Here is an 18,270-nt window from a genome sequence, read left to right on the forward strand (position 1 = left end):
CCAACCACACATTGAAAATGAGACCACATTTTCGTCCAAAATTTTAAAGCTTAGGTATATGAGTTTTTCACTCCTTTGATGTTCAACCTGCACTCTTTCATCTAATGTTGTACTTCAACTGACTTTTGCTACATCGCAATATTATCTCCCTTATGTTTGACGGAATTCTAGCCCGTGCTTGGCACGGGTGTCCATACTAGTTTACATTTATAAGTCTTCATATCTTCTCTTCCTGAATTTTTATTAGCAAAAAATAAAAAAAATTGCTAGCTTTTGTGTTACTACAAGTTAATGAATGAAAATAATGATGATTAAAGGAGCATGACATGGAAGCGGAAAGTGCGTGAGAGAAAGAAGGAAGGGAAAGGATCCCCAATCGATAACCATAATTTGGCTTTTGGTTATTGTCTTGATTACATTAGGACAAACAAACTCACACACTTCTTTCTTTGTAACAGAATCCAGCTAATATTAAAAAACTCCATCTACCACAACACACGCCACTAAACGCTAACTACTTTTCTTTTCTTTTCTTTTCTTTTCAATTCTCAATATCTTCCTCTTAAATAAGAAACAAATGAAGTCGGTGATGGAACTCATCTGAAGCGGTTAATCGAAGAGAGAAAGTGTGAATGGCGGTGGAATACACATGCTGCGAATCGGAGTTCTTCATCCACATATTGGTTATCATCTTCTTGGTGGTCTTCGCCGGTTTAATGTCCGGACTCACCTTAGGTCTCATGTCTCTCAGTCTCGTTGATCTTGAAGTTCTTGCTAAGTCTGGTACTCCTCACGATCGTAAACACGCCGGTAACGTAACGTAACTAACTACTTTTTTTTTTTTTTTGTTCAAATTAGAACTAACACCGTATCCAATTTTATTTATTGGAATATTCGAATAACTTTAGCAGCTTCATGTTATTGGAATTATGCATTTATTATTGATTTGGAATATTCTGTGCTTGTTTTTTGTTGCTATTATGCAGTCAAGATATTACCTGTTGTGAGAAATCAGCATTTATTGCTTTGTACTTTGCTCATTTGCAATGCCGCCGCCATGGAGGTACTACTACCTCTTTTCATCGATTTTTTTGAGTTTATCTACTGACACAAGCTCCATAATCTATTTTAAGCTTATTTTCATAAAATCTTCAGGATAACTTATCAAAACAACTTATAACTTATATGAAAACAATTAATTAAGCTGTATATCGAATCGAAACAAGAACTGAAATCATATGCCCTTTTTTATTGAAATCGCATGCCCTCTTTTATTGAAGACAAATTAATCCAAATATAGTTATACATAATCAATTATATACTATAAATGCTTAATTCGTGTAATATTCAAAGAAGGCTTACAATCATATGCTAATTTGTATGTTGTTCTTATATGGATTTAGTATTCAATACTAATATTCAAAGAAGGTTATATGGATTCAGTATTCAATAGTATTCGAAGGAGGCTTACAATCATATGCTACTTTGTATGTTGTTCTTATATGAATTTAGTATTCAAAACCATGGTTGTTGGTTTTTTCAGGCACTTCCTATTTTTCTTGATAGTCTTGTTACTGCTTGGGGTGCTATCCTGATTTCAGTCACGTTGATTCTTCTCTTTGGTGAGGTGAGAAAGTTTTCTCCCTATATGTTTCAACTGAAATACATGTATATCATGTTATCTTGATGGTGTTCTTCGTCCCATAAATTTTCAAGGATCTCTCCCTAGGGCCATATTGAATGTTGGTTTTCAGCTTTAATACTTTTTATATTGGATTTATGCATGCTATTTCTTTGTCTACTACATAACATGATAACATGAATGCCTATATCTTAGTGTTCTTGTATATCATTTCCTGACAAAGGGCTCTAACACATGTCTTCTTGTGTGAAGATTATACCCCAATCAGTTTGTTCTCGATATGGTTTGGCCATTGGTGCATCAGTCACTCCTTTTGTCCGCGTGCTTGTATGGATATGTTATCCAGTTGCTTTTCCAATTAGCAAGGTGACATACATTGAGCGTAATTTCTGTTACTTTTATTTGAATAAACAAGGAGGAAAATTAATGTATATTCTGTCCTATTTTTCTTTTCTTCTCAGTTTTTCTGTCTCTTTGATTTTCCAGTTGTTAGACTATTTGCTGGGTCATCGACATGAAGCCCTTTTCCGTAGAGCCGAGTTGAAAACACTAGTAGATTTGCATGGTAATGAGGTCTGTATCAGCATTTGACTATGTTTTACAGTGTTTTTATTCATTTGCTCTTGTGATTGAACAAATTTTGTATGATGTCATACATTAGAGCGCCACTTTTATTCTACCTTTTCTTTTTTAATGTAAATATGTAATTTGACTGAAATGTCACTAAGGGATATATGTGTACTTCTCTTCTGGTTCTTTTTAACACTGCACTTGGAATTCATGCTTACACATGGTTGTGGTTCTGTTCATGATTGAATTGTATTAGGCTGGAAAAGGTGGGGAACTGACACATGATGAAACAACAATAATTGCCGGGGCACTTGAACTCAGTGAGAAGACAGCCAGTGATGCTATGACTCCTATATCTGAAACATTTGCTATTGATATTAATTCAAAGCTTGATAGGTAATTTCTGCAAAACTATTTATATATTAAAGCTGAGTTTTGTATTTTATGCAAATTTTACTCATAATTAAATACCTATTACCGAGCAGGGAACTGATGACTGAAATATTGGAGAAAGGACATAGCAGAGTCCCAGTCTATTATGAGCAATCTACTAACATTATTGGACTAATACTGGTATATTAATTTTTCTCTCTCTTTAATCCATTAGCACTGAAGAACACTCATTTTCCATTAGATGAAAAGATGCTGTAAAACCCACATACAGCTTGGACTCAATTTTTTCGAAGCACCTTCTTTTTTAATAAAAATTCAATGTGACAACTTTCTTATCCAGAGGATTAATATGCAGGTCAACCATTTTTTACTGTTGGATCAAAACTGTCAACCTGAAAACTATCAGACTCTCATGATTCACTTTTTTAAGGCTCTTTATTTGCAAAGAAATTTAACTTGATGATCATCCTCCACGTGAGACAATATCATCACTTGGAGTTCTATAAATTAAAGAAGGGTCAAACCTCCATACTAGACAATACCATTTCATGGAATTGGAGTCTCATAATGAGTTATATACTTATATTAATTCTTCTTAATAACCAGATATTTTAGGGAATTGAATAAATTATTGGACAACTTAAGTTGAAAATCAGATACACTTCATGCTGAGTATATAACAGGTGCAATGTAAGGGGGTTGGTTTTTTAAGAAAATAAACAAATGCTGTGGCATACAGGTTGCGCGACAATAAAAAAAAAAAATGGTGCGTCATGTTATTGGAGTTGATTACAGATGATAGGATTATATGTAAACTTTCTACCTTGGGCACTACTGACCCTATAATATCTCCTCTAATTAATATTTTCTCCCGTTAGGAATCTTATTTTCTATCATTTCATTTTAGAGCCGTAAGTGGCCATTTTAGACTGTGTTAAGATATTAAGAGGACATTTGCCCTATTGGCATGGCTAGAATTTCTACTAACCAAAGAACAGGTCTGAACTCTGAAGTATTTAGAGAGCAGAGGAGATGGAAATAATGTTTCTTAGGATAGATTGAACAATGACTGTTAATGTTTTCGTTCAATTGATACTCGATTAAAAATTATCGATGTTTCTTTTCAGCTGTGGAGTATTTGAGCTTTCTATAGGAATGAGCAAGAAAAGTCATTTATATGGTTCAAATTATTTTAAAAACCATCTCCATGTGTGATGAGCTGGTCCTAGGTTTCAGTCTAAGGTCTTGTGATATTTATGTCATTCCTGGGGAGATGGTGGAAGCAAATCTGTTTTAACTGCCTCCTGCATGGTGGTCCACTACGAAACGATCTTAGTATGCTGTTATCCATAACCAAATAACACTCTTAAGGTTTCTGAGATCTGTAATTTGATGGTCGGCTATTAGCCACTAGTAAGATATATATCGCTTTCAAGTCTTCGGGTCATATATGATATAGCAGATAAAATAATTGGTTGCTTTGCTAACAATTTCGCTACACAAGTCATAATATACAAGGATTCTGGTAAATAAGCCATCATTAGTTAAGCCAGTTGTGATATTTGTGGTTGTAGAACACATGTACTCGATTTTAGGACATACAGGCCAAAGTTATTTTTGCAATTGAAAAATGATGCTGCTTGTGTAGACTTTGGGTATGGCTTGCCTCAAAACTACATTATTTATTTTCTCGTTGGGTCTATGTGAGAGTAAGCCATACCTACATGCATTCTTTATTTTGTTCCTACGATTCTGTTTGGTACTATTTTATATGTTAGGAAGTTTTTTGTGCCATTCTTTTCTCTATATATTTTTTCTATTGTTCATTTGATCTGTATTTTCTCGTTCTTTTTATTTTTGTGTTTGTTATTAGTTATTAGTATTGCCTTTTAATTTCTGAATATGTGCTGCACAATTGTAGATCAAGAACTTGTTGACTATTCATCCAGAAGATGAATCGCCTGTAAAGAGTGTAACCATACGCAGGATTCCAAGGTATCTTGTATATATCCTGTGGGACTTCTACTCACCTCACACTTGCCCTAACAAGTTTCATAATGTACTTAGTTGGCATTATGTCACCATAATTTGAACACTTGTTTAAAATTACATATGTTGACAGGGTTCCAGAAAGTATGCCGCTGTATGACATTTTGAATGAGTTTCAGAAGGGGCATAGTCACATGGCCGTTGTTGTACGACAATGTGATAAAACCAAGCAACCATCTTCCAAAAATGATTCAAATGGTAAGAACATGTTTTTAACATTTTGAACTAGTCTGTCTTCTGCAAATATTTTAATTAGATCTCATTGGAACTGAAGTTTTCTTTCAAGTTTAATGATGTGTGTCTTATGCTTTTAAAATAGATTCTGTGAGAGAGGTGAAGGTGGATATTGATGGTGAAAAGCCTCTCCAAGAGAAAGTCTTGAAACCCAAGATACCAATCCAAAAGTGGAAAAGCTTTCCAAATACGAACAAGTCGAATGGGGGTTCTCGGAGCAGAAAATGGTCAAAAAATATGTACTCAGATATTTTAGAGATAGATGGTAGTCCCCTTCCAAATATCCCTGAAGAAGAAGAAGCTGTTGGAATAATTACAATGGAGGATGTTATTGAAGAGCTTTTACAGGTAATAATTATATTTTATAGTAAACCTCATCCACTCTTGAAATCTTGGTAGAAAACAAGCTTATTTACTTGTAGACAGTTTACTCACGTCTATTTTTCTGTAGGAGGAGATATTTGATGAGACAGATCATCATTTTGAAGACTCATGACAATGGCTTTTTCATTAAACATAGCGTTTTCGGAATTTCTATTGTTTGGATTCAATAGATAATTAGATAATGTGGTTTAGGGTGAGAGCTGCTGTTTAGATATCTGAGGTGTTCCTTCAAAAAAGATACCTGAGGTGTGATTAGAACATCAGTAATGAATTGTAGGGACGAGAAAGCTGTTAATACTTGTACGTCAAACTTTCTTTTTAGAGATGTATGCGGTACACTAATGTGTCTTTAAGGCAATGAGGCATGCCAGCAAATCATGGTATATTTTTAGTTGGGAAAATAGTTGATGGATAATGCTAAGTATAGCGAAAGAAATTATGCCGAATGCTTCACGAATGCATTCTATTGGTTAATTAACACCAACTGCGGGGGTGTATTCCACAAATACCGGAATTAAACCACAAAAGCTGTTTTGCCTATTTCTTATTTTATTTTAATAATTACCTATTCTTTGTATACTTGTTTGGATTACATTCCTATTTCGCGAGAACATTTCGTGAATTTGACCAAGGAGAAAATACATAGCGATATTATTGCAACAAAGAACAACATTATTTTAAGAGTGTTATGAAAATTCATTCTTTTATTTGATGAAATTTATGTGTCTCATACCTTGAAAATGAATCTCACATAAAGTGGTGAAATCTATGAGTTTCATTCAACGAAAGATTGAGTGTTAAAAAAATGTTAAAGAGAGAGTTCATAGAATTTCTCTTATTTTATGCTAGATTAATCCTAACACTCGCTCTCTTATTGAATGAAATTCAGGTGAATCTCACCACTTTAAGTAAGACCTATTATCAAAGGTAAATACTATATAAGCTTCACTCAATAAGAAAATGAGTCTTAGAGGGGTTGTTAAAAAGAGTGTTTTTTTTTCTTTTTCCCAAGATAAAAAAGAGTGTTGTGTTGTTAGTATTTTTCTTTAAACTATCAGTGAGTCAGTAATCAGTTGGTATCAAGTAACTTCTCTTTAAACATCATTGATTTTCTAACTTGTGTATTTGTTAATTCAGTCGGTTGGTGTCTTTTGCATATCATTAAAACCAAACAGTATCACCAAGTTTCCTTTGTAAAAAAATTGTTAACGTTTTCATTTCATATTAGTTTGATGGCATGATCAATACATGCATCAAATGCAATTAGCTGCTTTGAATCGATCATCCATTCTTGAAAAACTTCCCATGATAAAATACTACTAACATTTTACGTGAAAAAACAATAGTAAAGAAATGCCACTTCTGCAACACGCACATCACGTGAACCATTTTGGTTAGTTTAACTCAACTCAAATTATAACGACACACAATAGTTCACATTAGCAAATGTTTTAAGGATATTGTTTAAATTTTGGTTAGTTTAACTTACATTATAGGACAACACATATCAGATCAAGTTAACAAATGCTTAACGACATTATTTAAAGAATCCAATTAAAAAAAGTTGTCATGAAAATATAAGTCAAACACAAATAAAATTAATATTATATAATTTTTGCTTAAAAAATGTTCTAAGAACACTTGTTGGCTTTAAAACACAAACAAAACTAATGACACACAAAGATTGTCAAATGGTAAAACCAACCAATGACACACAAAGGTTGTCAAATGGTTTATGATAGTAGGGTTGAGTATCTCAATTGGTTTAAGTTAAGGAAAAATGATTTATGATGGACCATGTTTCACCACCCTGGATTTTGAAGTTGCACCAGATCTAATGATGCACCACTCACACCAAATTATTGTCTAAGGTTGAATTAGGAGAGAGAAAAATAATGAAGGAAGGTGCATGATAGCAGTATGCATATTAGTTAATAAATCTGACGGTGAGAGATGATTGAGTACTTATCAAATGGTCCATGTTAGAATTTGGCAGGGTTTATAATCAAAAAGCTGCAATAACTCACCCACTCAACGCCGCGCACACTGACTACACTCTTTTCCAATCCAAAATGTCAATAACCCAAAACCTCACCATTTCAATCTCTTCTTCTTCAACTTCTTTCTTATCTCCTTCCAATTTCAATTCCAGGTACCAATCATTCATTTCGGATCAGACCCATTGCTGTTTTTTTAACTCTTTTCTTCAAAAATTATATCTTTTTTTTCTGTTTACTCTTTCAAATATTGATTTTTTTCTTTCTTCCACAGGAGTCAGGTTTCATTGCCTGTGAAGAGTGTCAGCATTTGTAAATGCGTTGCTACACCCCAAGAAGCTGAGACTGGTTGGTAACCTGCCCTGTAATCTTATCATTTCGGTTTAATTATTGTCATTTATAATTTTACTTCAGATTGAACAATATCATGTTTTGAGCAGCTTCAAAATCACTTTTATGAAATTCACTTTCATTATGGTAAAGAAACATAAAATACCTTTTGTTTTTCTTAAAAATTTCTAACTTATTGAATATCAAAATCGATGTATATATTTTTTTTCTTCAATTTGTAACAAACTGAGGTGCACATGAGGGGAAGTGGTTCACTTTTAGCTTGATCTAAACAGACAATAGATATGGTTCCTTTTTTTATGCTTTTTTAGTTGGCAAGTTCATCAAATGATATTTTGGGTAGGTAGCGTTTTCAGGCTGTTCAATTATTTTAGTTGATTGTGTGTTGAAAGGGTTTCAGTAGTGGTTTATTACTTTGTTAGTCTTGATAATGAGCATGCTAGTTGCTCCATTGAATTATTATCGTTCTAGTTTTTGAGTGAGATTAAATTTGTTTATGCCCTTTTTGTTTTGAAGCCTACAAGACAAGGGTCTCTCGCAATGAAAATTTGGGTAAACTTCAAGCTGGCTATCTCTTTCCTGAGGTATGTCATGTTGCTTGATCTATATGCTTTTGGTCTTTCTCTTCTTCATTTATATGTTAAAACATTAATTTCTGGTTAATTAGTTTAACTACCGTAGTTCATTAATTCACTTGTCATTTTAGTTTTTTTAATGTATAGTTTATGTTCAGTCACTATCCTTATTTTTTCCCATGTGATGCTCTTTTCTAAAATAGTTTTTTTAAAAAAATGTTTGTGTTTTAGTGTCCAATGTACATGCCTCAATCCAGGTTAGAATTGTACTATGCAGGTTCAGTTCCCCATTATATATGATAAAGAATTGTAATTCTATTTTGGGGGAAAGAATAATTTTAATTTAAGTGTATGAAAGATAATATTTAAACCGCTGCATTCTTTTTTGGTGATCAGTATTCTCCCTTTCTTAACCATGGGTGAGTCGGGTAATTTTAAATTCTTCGTAAATGATATTATCTTGGAGCCATGGAAGTAACTTAAAAGAAGTTGGCTTTGTTCAACAGTCAGTCATACGACTTTTAAAACAAAAACAATTGCCCCTAAAAAAAAACAATTGTGATTAATTGGTTTACTTGAAATTTGATTTTTGTGGTCTACCTCAGGAAGGATAAATAAGAAAGAATTGTAGAAATATGTACCATTTTACTTATTCATTCGTTTGGTTTATGTATATGCAAATCTCTATCTCTTTCACACCCTCCAAATTTGTAGTTAATTTTTTATATGATGACTGCTTTTCTTCCTTCCTCGTCACTGACCTTGTTTTGTTTGCCATTTTATTGCAAAAAATAGATTGCTAGAAGAAGGTCTGCACACTTGCTGAAGTACCCTGATGCAAAAATAATAAGCCTTGGGATTGGTGATACTACTGAACCCATTCCTGAAGTCATAACTTCTGCATTGGCAAAGGTAGAGCTTTTGCGTGAGTGACGCTGATGTATCTTTCATGTTTGCACTTGGGACAGTAGAATAGTCTATTCTGTATTTTTTATAACAGCGATTATCATTTTCTGTTGAATTTGGACCTCTGATTATTATTATTATTATTTATTGATGAATTTCATCATAGTACGACATCCGATGCCTTGATTTTTTTTTTTTTCACCAGAGCTTTTGTGTTGTCATCTCACGTTGTGTCTCTAGTTGCTTCTGTTGAAGCTTGTTTTTTTATCGATCGTAAAGATTTAATATTTTGCAGGGTGTGTGTAGAATTGTTAACTGTAAATACTACTTTATTAATTCAATTTATTGATTCTAAACCCTAAACCCTTCACCTGTTGAAAACTGAGCATTTGAAAATGTTTTTTTTTTTTTTTTGTTTATTCAGAAATCACATGCATTGTCAACCTTAGAAGGATATAGTGGTTATGGAGCTGAACAGGGTGAAAAGGTATGTTACAGTGATATCTTTGAGAAGTTTTTCATCTTTTGCCTACTTTTTACCTAAGTTTATGATGCTTGGAAGATTGAGAGACATCCCTAATCTATGCAGCCATTAAGAAGTGCAATTGCGTCAACATTTTACCCCGATCTTGGCATAGAAGATGATGATATATTTGTCTCAGATGGAGCAAAGTGTGATATATCTCGTCTCCAGGTTCATTTTGTATTTTTTGAATAGTTTATGTCCTTAAATCACCTATTCTATCCGTTGCGTTCTTCTCCTGATCTACATGCTATTATTATTTGAGTTCAGATACCCTTTTATGTGAATGTAACTAATTCTTTCTTTTATTTTCATTTTGTGGCAGATTGTCTTCGGTTCGAATGTGAAAATGGCTGTGCAGGATCCATCCTACCCGGTAATTCATATCTATATCCTGGTTTATAATTATCTTTTCATCATTTGCTTAAGCATTCAATTAGGTTTTATTATGCCAAAAATGGTGGCCTTGGTTCTGTTCCAATTGTCACATTTTATTGATTTAGTGTGTGATGTGCTAACTGATTTTAATTCATTAATCGATTTTTTTATGCATTTGATATAATACAAAGTAGTTAGATCATCAAGTTGTATATTTTGTTTATGTAAAGTAAGAGGACTTGAAAGAATGTTATTCTAATATTTGAGAAAGGTTTTTTCTGTATTTTTTAATGGAAAACCTTGAATGGAAAGACTGTTCATTACTTGAAAAAGTGACATGTGAACATGTGTATGATACATACAGTTTCAGTAAGTCACTATGAATGATGTTTCAACTTTGACTCAAATTTTTGTTTTTCATTATGAAATAATTATTTTAAAAATAACATGTGGATTGAATCTGAGTTTTTCCTACGGGGGCTTAATTGTAGTGTAATAAACTGTGTTAAACTGGTTGGATGAGTGTTTATTTGTAGAAATTCGCAGTTTATTTGTTATTTGGAATTATGCAAACCTATATTGAATTCCATAGAAAATGAATGCATTATGATTGGAATAATACCTAAAATTAGGAAAGTGAGGGAACACTTTACTGGCCTTTTGTTTCTTGTAGCTTTTCTGTAAATAACGGATCTTTAATATTCAGGCCTATGTCGACTCGAGTGTAATTATGGGCCAGACTGGTCTCTACCAAAAGGATGTTCAAAAGTTTGCGAACATTGAATACATGAGGTGTAATCCAGAAAATGGTTTCTTTCCTGATTTGTCCTCTCTTTCTCGGCCAGATATTATTTTCTTCTGTTCTCCAAACAATCCTACTGGTGCTGCAGCAACAAGGGAGCAACTGGTCCAACTAGTTCAGTTTGCTAAGGACAATGGATCTATAATAGTATATGATTCAGCATACGCTATGTATATTTCTGGCGACAACCCCCGCTCCATCTTTGAAATTCCCGGAGCCAAAGAGGTCAGTCAGTCTAGAATATGATTCTGAGCATTTAAACCATGTTTGGACTAACAACTTAATTAAAAGCTTATAACATATATGTTTGTCATACAAGTGCTTATGTATAAGCTCTTTCTATAACAAAAGGTAAAATAAAGTCAAACTATTTTCATATAAATTGTTTTGATGGAATGCATCCAGTGGATTCTTCTTGATTACACATTATTTCCTCTCAACCTAAGGACAAGTGACTTCTGCTAGAAATTACATTTAGCTTGAGTATGTGTGTGTCTGTGTGTTATTATACCTGTTTTATTTTCAACATGTCTCATTCCTTCTAGATTTAGTTATTGTCATAGTTTACCAGAAATCTCTTGTTTCTAACATGAGACTATCTTTGATCAAGCTGATCCAATAATGCCATGTGGACCTTTTACTTTTAGTGCTGACTTCCTCGGATACTTTTTTATTATAAATAGTTTAGGAGGACTAAATTTTCAAAGCTATCTTTGAACTGTGCTACATTATTTTGGGAAAATTTTGTCAACTTACTTATACAAGTGATTTATACCTTTCTAGATAGTCTGGATGATTAATCTTTGCTTTACCACCACGGAAATTTGTGTAACAAAAACAATGAAATGATAATATCAATTAGAATTAACATTTAGAGGATTGTTAATCTGCTTTTATTGATGTTTAGTGAATTCAGTCAAATATAAATGTGAATGGCATGTTATGTCGTTTTGCAGGTTGCCATTGAAACTTCATCATTTAGCAAGTATGCTGGGTTCACTGGAGTTCGACTGGGTTGGACTGTGATTCCAAAGCAGTTACTGTTTTCTGATGGATTTCCCGTGGCCAAGGACTTCAACCGTATTGTATGTACTTGTTTCAATGGTGCATCAAATATTTCCCAGGCTGGTGGTCTCGCCTGCCTTTCACCAGAAGGCCTTAAGGTTGATTCATTTGTTTGATCATTAATTAAGTTTCTGAAACAGATAGAACTTTTCTACAAAACGCCGTTATTGAAGAAAAAACTTATCTGACATGTGTTTTTCAAATAACGAACGAAATAATAGGCTTGCTCCATTTGAATGCAGGCTATGCGCGGGGTTATTGGATTCTACAAAGAAAATACTAACATTATAGTGGAAACATTTGATTCTCTCGGGTTTAAAGTGTATGGGGGGAAAAGTGCACCATACGTGTGGGTCCACTTCCCTGGGCAAAATTCATGGGATGTATTCAGTGAGATTCTGGAGAAGACACATGTGGTTACAACACCTGGGAGTGGTTTTGGACCTGGTGGTGAAGGGTTTGTCAGGGTCAGTGCCTTTGGTCACCGGGAAAATGTCTTGGAGGCCTGCAGAAGATTCAAGCAGCTATACAAGTGATGATGAATTAGAATATCTCAATTGGTTTCAAGCTGTATTATTGTGGACTGATGCTGAATGAGCTTTCTACGACTGGTGGTGCTGTGTTTTGAATAATTTTCCTTAGAATTAAATTTAGACTATGTTGTAGAGACTGATACTATCGTACCATTTTCATTTTTATCCTTGTATCATGCACCTGGAATCTGATGCAACGCATCTTAGACGATGTTTATTGTCTTGTATGCTTCTATGGAAAATGTAGCAATTCAAATGGGTAAATGATTCCGTTAAAAGACTTGCAAGTCTTCCTCCAATTGAAATTTTTCTATTTATGTTAGAAAATTATGCATTATTTTGAGGGAAAAATAGAAAATAAAATTGACCATGATAAAAATGTATTCTTACTTGAAGTAGTTATAAATACAGTATTGTTCTTCTACCTCGTGAATACTGTGAGAATTTTGTTTCTATAATGTTCCATATATAATCATCTAAGCAGCCATGGGTTTCCACAAGAGAGGTAATAGTTGTGTTGATTGGCTTGTAAAGTGTTGCTATAGCTCAAAATATGGGTTACAGAATATTTACCCTTGTATCACTGTAATGCTATTGACCATCGTTTCCGTGCAATACCCTTTCTTTTCACGTCTTTTTGGATTGAAAGTAAATATAAAAAGTAAATGGACTGTGTCTTTTTGGACTATTTTGTTTTAATTATATATTTTATATATTAATGGAAAATAAATTTAGAGTTTGTGATGAGTTGTATGAATCAAATTATGTGAAGTCGATTTAAAATATCAAATTGAGTGTTATGAATGTGTAAGCTTGAAGTGCCAAGTATGTAATAGTCTATTTTCTTTTTCTTGTTTTTTCTTTATTTCCTTTTAACAAAAAAAAATCTAAGCATTTAATTCCTTTTGATAAAAAAAATCTAAGCGACCTCGCATTGTTTTTGTATCCAAATATTTTGTAGCTAACTCTAAAAAAAACAGATTGTTGCTCATTAACAATTGTCTGTAGAACCTCTTCCAAGAAAACAATTGTCTGTAAAACCATGTTTATTAAGCACAAAACGCACAAGATGTGTAAAAAGTATTTCAACGTGGCGCAAGTGGTTAGTGCACAGTGTGTACATGTGTTGTAAACTTCGAGGTACTGAATTCAATTCCTATTTTTCAAAGAAAACCTACATGTACAAAAAATATAGAAAGGCAGCTACAAGTGTGAGGAATCACATAGATTAAAGATTCTTCAAGTTTATGTTAATGATTTTTCAACCTCCCTAAATCCACGCTTCAAAGTTCAAACACTCTTCAAAAGGTTTTGATTACAACCTACTAATGTCCAAAACTTCATTTCTGCTACACCAGCGGATGTAATACAGTGATTTATATCTATATTACATGATAATCTGAATAATATGTGTGTCCTAAGCATGGGGTCTTTAGATACTAATTAGTAGACTAGATTCATAAATAACTACATAATACAGAGTACAAAATCAGACAACTAAAACTGTTCTATACTACTAATCATCTCTGCTTTGCATGTTGTCTTGTAATGTCCAGTTTGATTACATCGACTGCAATGCACTGTATGTTTGTCGCGATTATGGTCCTCCACACAAATTCGTTTCTTTTCTGGTCTTCCTGGAGGTCGGCGAAATTTCGGTGGCCGCACAACTGCGATATCATTATCCAAAGCAGATTCATCTGTTCTCCATTCGAGTTTTCCAGGGACAGGGTGTAACACCTCTGCATACGTATCCCTGTAACTTGCAACAGTAAAACACTTTGCAGTGTATGCGTAGACATCCTTACGAGATGAGATAAGGGCTGCAACAGCGTGGGAACATGGTATCCCATACAGCTGCCAATCACGGCAGGAACAGCTGTGGCTGCCAATATTTACAATATCGGATCGATCAGCGGAAATAACCTCAAACTCTACCTCATCTGATCTAAGCACTTGATATGTGGATGCACGATTAATGGCTTCAACCATTCGTCTCTCTGCAGATGGAGTAAGCACAGAAAACCATGAACTGCTTTTCAAACGCCTGTCATCAAACTCAGTTTTAAGTTTGCTTTGAATCCGCTCAATCACCTGGATAATTGGCAACTCCTGGGCTTCAAGAATCCATTTATTGAACTCCTCAATATTAGAGGATAAATGACCATATCTTGTCCCTTCAAAATATACTAGGGCCCATTGGGAAGGATGAAAATGTTGTAACCATATGCCGGCATTGGGAGAGACCTCCTCTATTTCAGCCATTTTTTCTCTGAATGCGTTAATTGTAGTAGCATATGCAGCACTCCATAGAAGATGGATAAGCCTAGAGTTCTTGAACTCTTTGCCAATGTTTTCACTTAAGTGGCGCATGCAGAATGCATGAGAAGATTTTGTGAACTTCCATCTTATTGCATCCACAATACCCTTTTGCCCATCTGATAAAAATATAATCTGTGGCATGCACTCGGTATTCACCTCTAGTGCATTATGCAACTCAGACAGGAACCATGTCCAGCTTTCATCATTTTCTACATCGACAACAGCGAAAGCAAGAGGAAACATCCCACCATCAGCATCAAAAGAAGTTGCTGAAAGGAATGTGCTAAGGTATTTACTTTTCAGCTGGATTCCACCAAGAGCAACAATGGGCAAACAACCATTAACAAAACCATGAATTGATGCGTAAAAGGAAATAAAGAGTCTCTGAAAGCGGCTATCTGCACCAGTGGTAAATACCTCAGCAACACTTCCAGGATTTGTTTTCTTTATTTCTTCACAGTATGAAGGAAGTAGGTAAAATCCTTCTTCAGAAGAGCCATATATTGCGGCAAGGCCCCGTTCCTTTGCACGCCAAGCTTGCTTATATGGTATAGTTATACCATATTGCTTATGGATGTCATGTAAAATATCTTTTGGTTTATAATTGATGTTATCACGTAACCTTTCTTCAATGAAACTCACAATCCAATCAACAGAAGCCTGGTGGTGTCCATTGAGTGCATTTTTCCCACAAGTATGAGTCCCTTCAAGACTTCTTATGGTAAACGTTGAAGCATTGGGGAGTTTGACAGCACGAATCCGCCATGGACAGCCCTCAGAGGCACACTTAGCAAAGTATCGAATCAAGTCGCTTTTAATAATACGAAGCTCAAAATGTTGTGCAATAGCAGCTTCTTTAATAGCATTCCGAAATGCTTTCACATCAGGGAATTCTTGACCAACAACAAAATTGTGGTCTTCCATACAGTCAAGGTTTACTTATCTGTTTTGAGGTTTTAACTTCTATGCGGCAATAATCAACCATTCAAACCTGTAATAAACCAGTAACAGCATCATCTTCTGTATCATATATACAAAACAGCTTAACAGATTTCTCACTAAAACAACCTGCAATAATCCACACAAAAATAATATCAACACATCAGAAGGCTGGTTTCTGAAAACAGAGAAGCCAAAGATCATCGAGCAAGCGAAATCCTACAGAAGGATAACTTCTTAGAAAAATGATTGCATCGTAATTACTATCATGATGATTATAAACAATTCATACGTGAGGACATTGACACAGAAACATAGATAGGTTTGTCAAGAAGTTTTTTTATCAACAATCCAAGCCTTTTCCTCCAACTTTTGAAATGGGAAGTGGGGGACCAAATTTAGAAGAAAAATTAGCGGAGACTAAACTTAAAATGAGAGGTATTTTGTAGGGATTCAAAATATAATCAACCTTGTATGTGCATTTATTCTTGATTTTATATTTCTTATATACGCACTCATCCTATACTCTATTCTCAACACCATAATAATACTTATAATACACTCTTGTTGGACCTTTCTTACTCAACATTCAAACAAACTTTTAGGTACCTTTTCATCACAGATTGAAATAGCACATAGAGCATTCCGTCATTTCATCACCCAACTTGGATCTAATAGTTTACATCTCCGCTATTGCTTTGTATGATAAATCTAAAATACCGCAACTATGTTAAAGCTTGCGTGCAGTAAGGAGGATATTAGGATAGAATGATAGACAGCTTGATTAAGCACTTATCGAATGAACACTTGGTATCATATAAGAGGTCGTGTATAGGCTATATCTATGATAAAGGAGGAAATGAGGGTAACTCAACATAAGCTGAAAACAGTTCATTACAATAAGCTACATATCTGAAGGAGTGTATGAAAATAAGCTAAAACTAGTCTATGGCCATATGACAAACTATTTTTTGTAAGATCTTCCAAACAAACACTTATGCAAGTGCTCATCTCATAAGATAAGCTCAAATAACTCTTGCAAATAATTGTTGATATCTTATTCCATAACCAACATTTTACCCACTTTGTCTTTAATGCATTTATTTTGATCTAAGTCTTATCTTCTTTGCCCTACCTCTAGCAAGTCTATTTTATCAATCAATACATTTAGCAAGTCTATAAATAAGTTTTTCCTTTCCTCTGGTAACTAAAATATGGCTATGGTACATGCTACTGTATAATCCTTTGAAAGCTTTAGCTTTTACCTCATTCACGATCTTTTGAGTATCTCTCAAAGTTTCTTTATATTTTTCCCACTCATAATTTTAACAAAATTACCAAGCTTCATAATATTCTTTTTAACTACGATTTTCTCTTAAACACTTGCATCCCATTATCAAGTTTCTTTATACTTAAATTTGATTCCTCTCAATTCACCAATCTTTTGCAACCATCTTAATCCTTCTCAGCTTCTCGCCGTCTCATTCTGCATACCTTCAGCATTCCCTCATTTTCCCCAAATCACTACTTATATAATAACTTGAAGCTTCCGATCCCCTCACCTTTTATCCATTGCACTTTGGGTCCGTTTGGACTGCCTTATTTTAGAGTTATACAAAACAGTTTATGCAAATAAATAAGCTTTAATTTATTATTCATAAGCTTGTCAAAGTAGTTTACGGGTAGTGAGAACTTATGAATCAACATAAAAGCTTATTTATTTGCATAAGCTCAAAGATAAGCCAATGCAAACAAGCCCAAATTTTTGATTTTTTGCAAACTTATCTTATGCAAGTTCTAAAATGAATCCTAATTTGTGAACTAGCATCTTTACTTGCACAAATATCTTTCCTATACTAGCATTTCTCTCCACAAATTTATTTAAAATAACAAATAAATTCAACATGGATATTGATTTAAACTAATCAACATCAAATTCAATACTGTGCAATTAGTATTCCAATCTCAACCATGATTAATTAGTCAAATTCTTTCAAATCAGAAATAAAATAGAGGTCATAATAGTTTTTACCATGACCCACATCCATATTTCAGAGGTAGAACCAATCACAAGCACAAAAGGTTCAATTTTGATGAGTAGAACTTAGTGGAAATGTAAATACAAAGTGAAAATACCATGTTGTAGCAGAATATGAACAAAAAAAAAAATTAAAAAACAAGTTTTTCAACAATTACAAAACAGAGGGATGAAGTTGGTTACCTGAAGAAGCGAGGGGAGAGAGAGAGAGAGAGAGAGATCCAATCAGTGAACAGAAACCAGAAAGAAACGGAGAGAAACGAGAAGGGGGTAGGATGGGTATTCTCATTCCAAGTAAGGTTTCGTTCAGGGGCTTTCTCGTCATTTTAGATTTCTTTTAACAAATTTTTTTTACTAGATAAGTTTATTTGAAGAGAAAATCTTAGATGAGACTTGTCATTCTTCTAATAATATACTTAATCAAAACTTGCGAGAGTTATGTTGGGGAGGGATGAAGAGGGATGAAGCATCTTTTGTCTCTAAATGTTTGTTGTGCTAGCAAGTATAGGTTGAAGACTAAAAGCGTGCAAGGTTACTTCAATATGTTGAAATACTTGAATGGAAGTGGC

At 34.0% G+C, this 18,270-nt stretch overlaps 3 protein-coding genes across 6 annotated transcripts; 2 read left to right on the plus strand and 1 right to left on the minus strand.

Moving 5' to 3' along the window:
- The first annotated feature begins 415 nt into the window (after window positions 1–415).
- On the plus strand, window positions 416–5,673 carry LOC146932563 (DUF21 domain-containing protein At2g14520-like). Its single transcript, XM_085704265.1, has 11 exons — window positions 416–810; window positions 987–1,063; window positions 1,544–1,627; window positions 1,895–2,008; window positions 2,129–2,215; window positions 2,469–2,608; window positions 2,698–2,785; window positions 4,527–4,600; window positions 4,728–4,852; window positions 4,974–5,236; window positions 5,340–5,673. The coding sequence occupies exons 1-11, from the start codon at window positions 633–635 to the stop codon at window positions 5,382–5,384; spliced, it is 1,275 nt and encodes a 424-aa protein (XP_085560391.1). The 5' UTR covers window positions 416–632; the 3' UTR covers window positions 5,385–5,673.
- Window positions 5,674–7,292: 1,619 nt separating this feature from the next.
- Window positions 7,293–12,680, plus strand: AGD2 (Pyridoxal phosphate (PLP)-dependent transferases superfamily protein). Its single transcript, XM_085704266.1, has 10 exons — window positions 7,293–7,424; window positions 7,544–7,617; window positions 8,137–8,204; window positions 8,991–9,107; window positions 9,526–9,588; window positions 9,691–9,795; window positions 9,950–10,000; window positions 10,709–11,029; window positions 11,761–11,967; window positions 12,112–12,680. Exons 1-10 carry the CDS (start codon window positions 7,345–7,347, stop codon window positions 12,403–12,405), a joined length of 1,380 nt encoding a protein of 459 aa, XP_085560392.1. The 5' UTR covers window positions 7,293–7,344; the 3' UTR covers window positions 12,406–12,680.
- A 1,004-nt stretch (window positions 12,681–13,684) lies between these two features.
- LOC146932565 (uncharacterized) lies at window positions 13,685–17,959 on the minus strand. 4 transcript variants are annotated; one of them, XM_085704269.1, is made up of 2 exons: window positions 17,885–17,959; window positions 13,685–15,715 (listed from the first exon to the last, which is right to left on the minus strand). In XM_085704269.1, the coding sequence occupies exon 2, from the start codon at window positions 15,646–15,648 to the stop codon at window positions 13,900–13,902; it is 1,749 nt and encodes a 582-aa protein (XP_085560395.1). In that variant the 5' UTR covers window positions 15,649–15,715; window positions 17,885–17,959; the 3' UTR covers window positions 13,685–13,899. The 4 variants fall into 4 exon arrangements, with proteins under 4 accessions (XP_085560395.1, XP_085560393.1, XP_085560394.1 ...); XM_085704267.1 differs by having other exon boundaries at window positions 13,685–15,792; XM_085704268.1 differs by having other exon boundaries at window positions 13,685–15,792; window positions 16,273–17,959.
- Window positions 17,960–18,270: the final 311 nt, after the last annotated feature.

Source organism: Medicago sativa, chromosome 4 (genome assembly GCF_051527215.1).
Source record: "Medicago sativa cultivar Bolivia chromosome 4, Bolivia_mono, whole genome shotgun sequence".
Classification (NCBI taxonomy): Eukaryota; Viridiplantae; Streptophyta; class Magnoliopsida; order Fabales; family Fabaceae; genus Medicago; species Medicago sativa.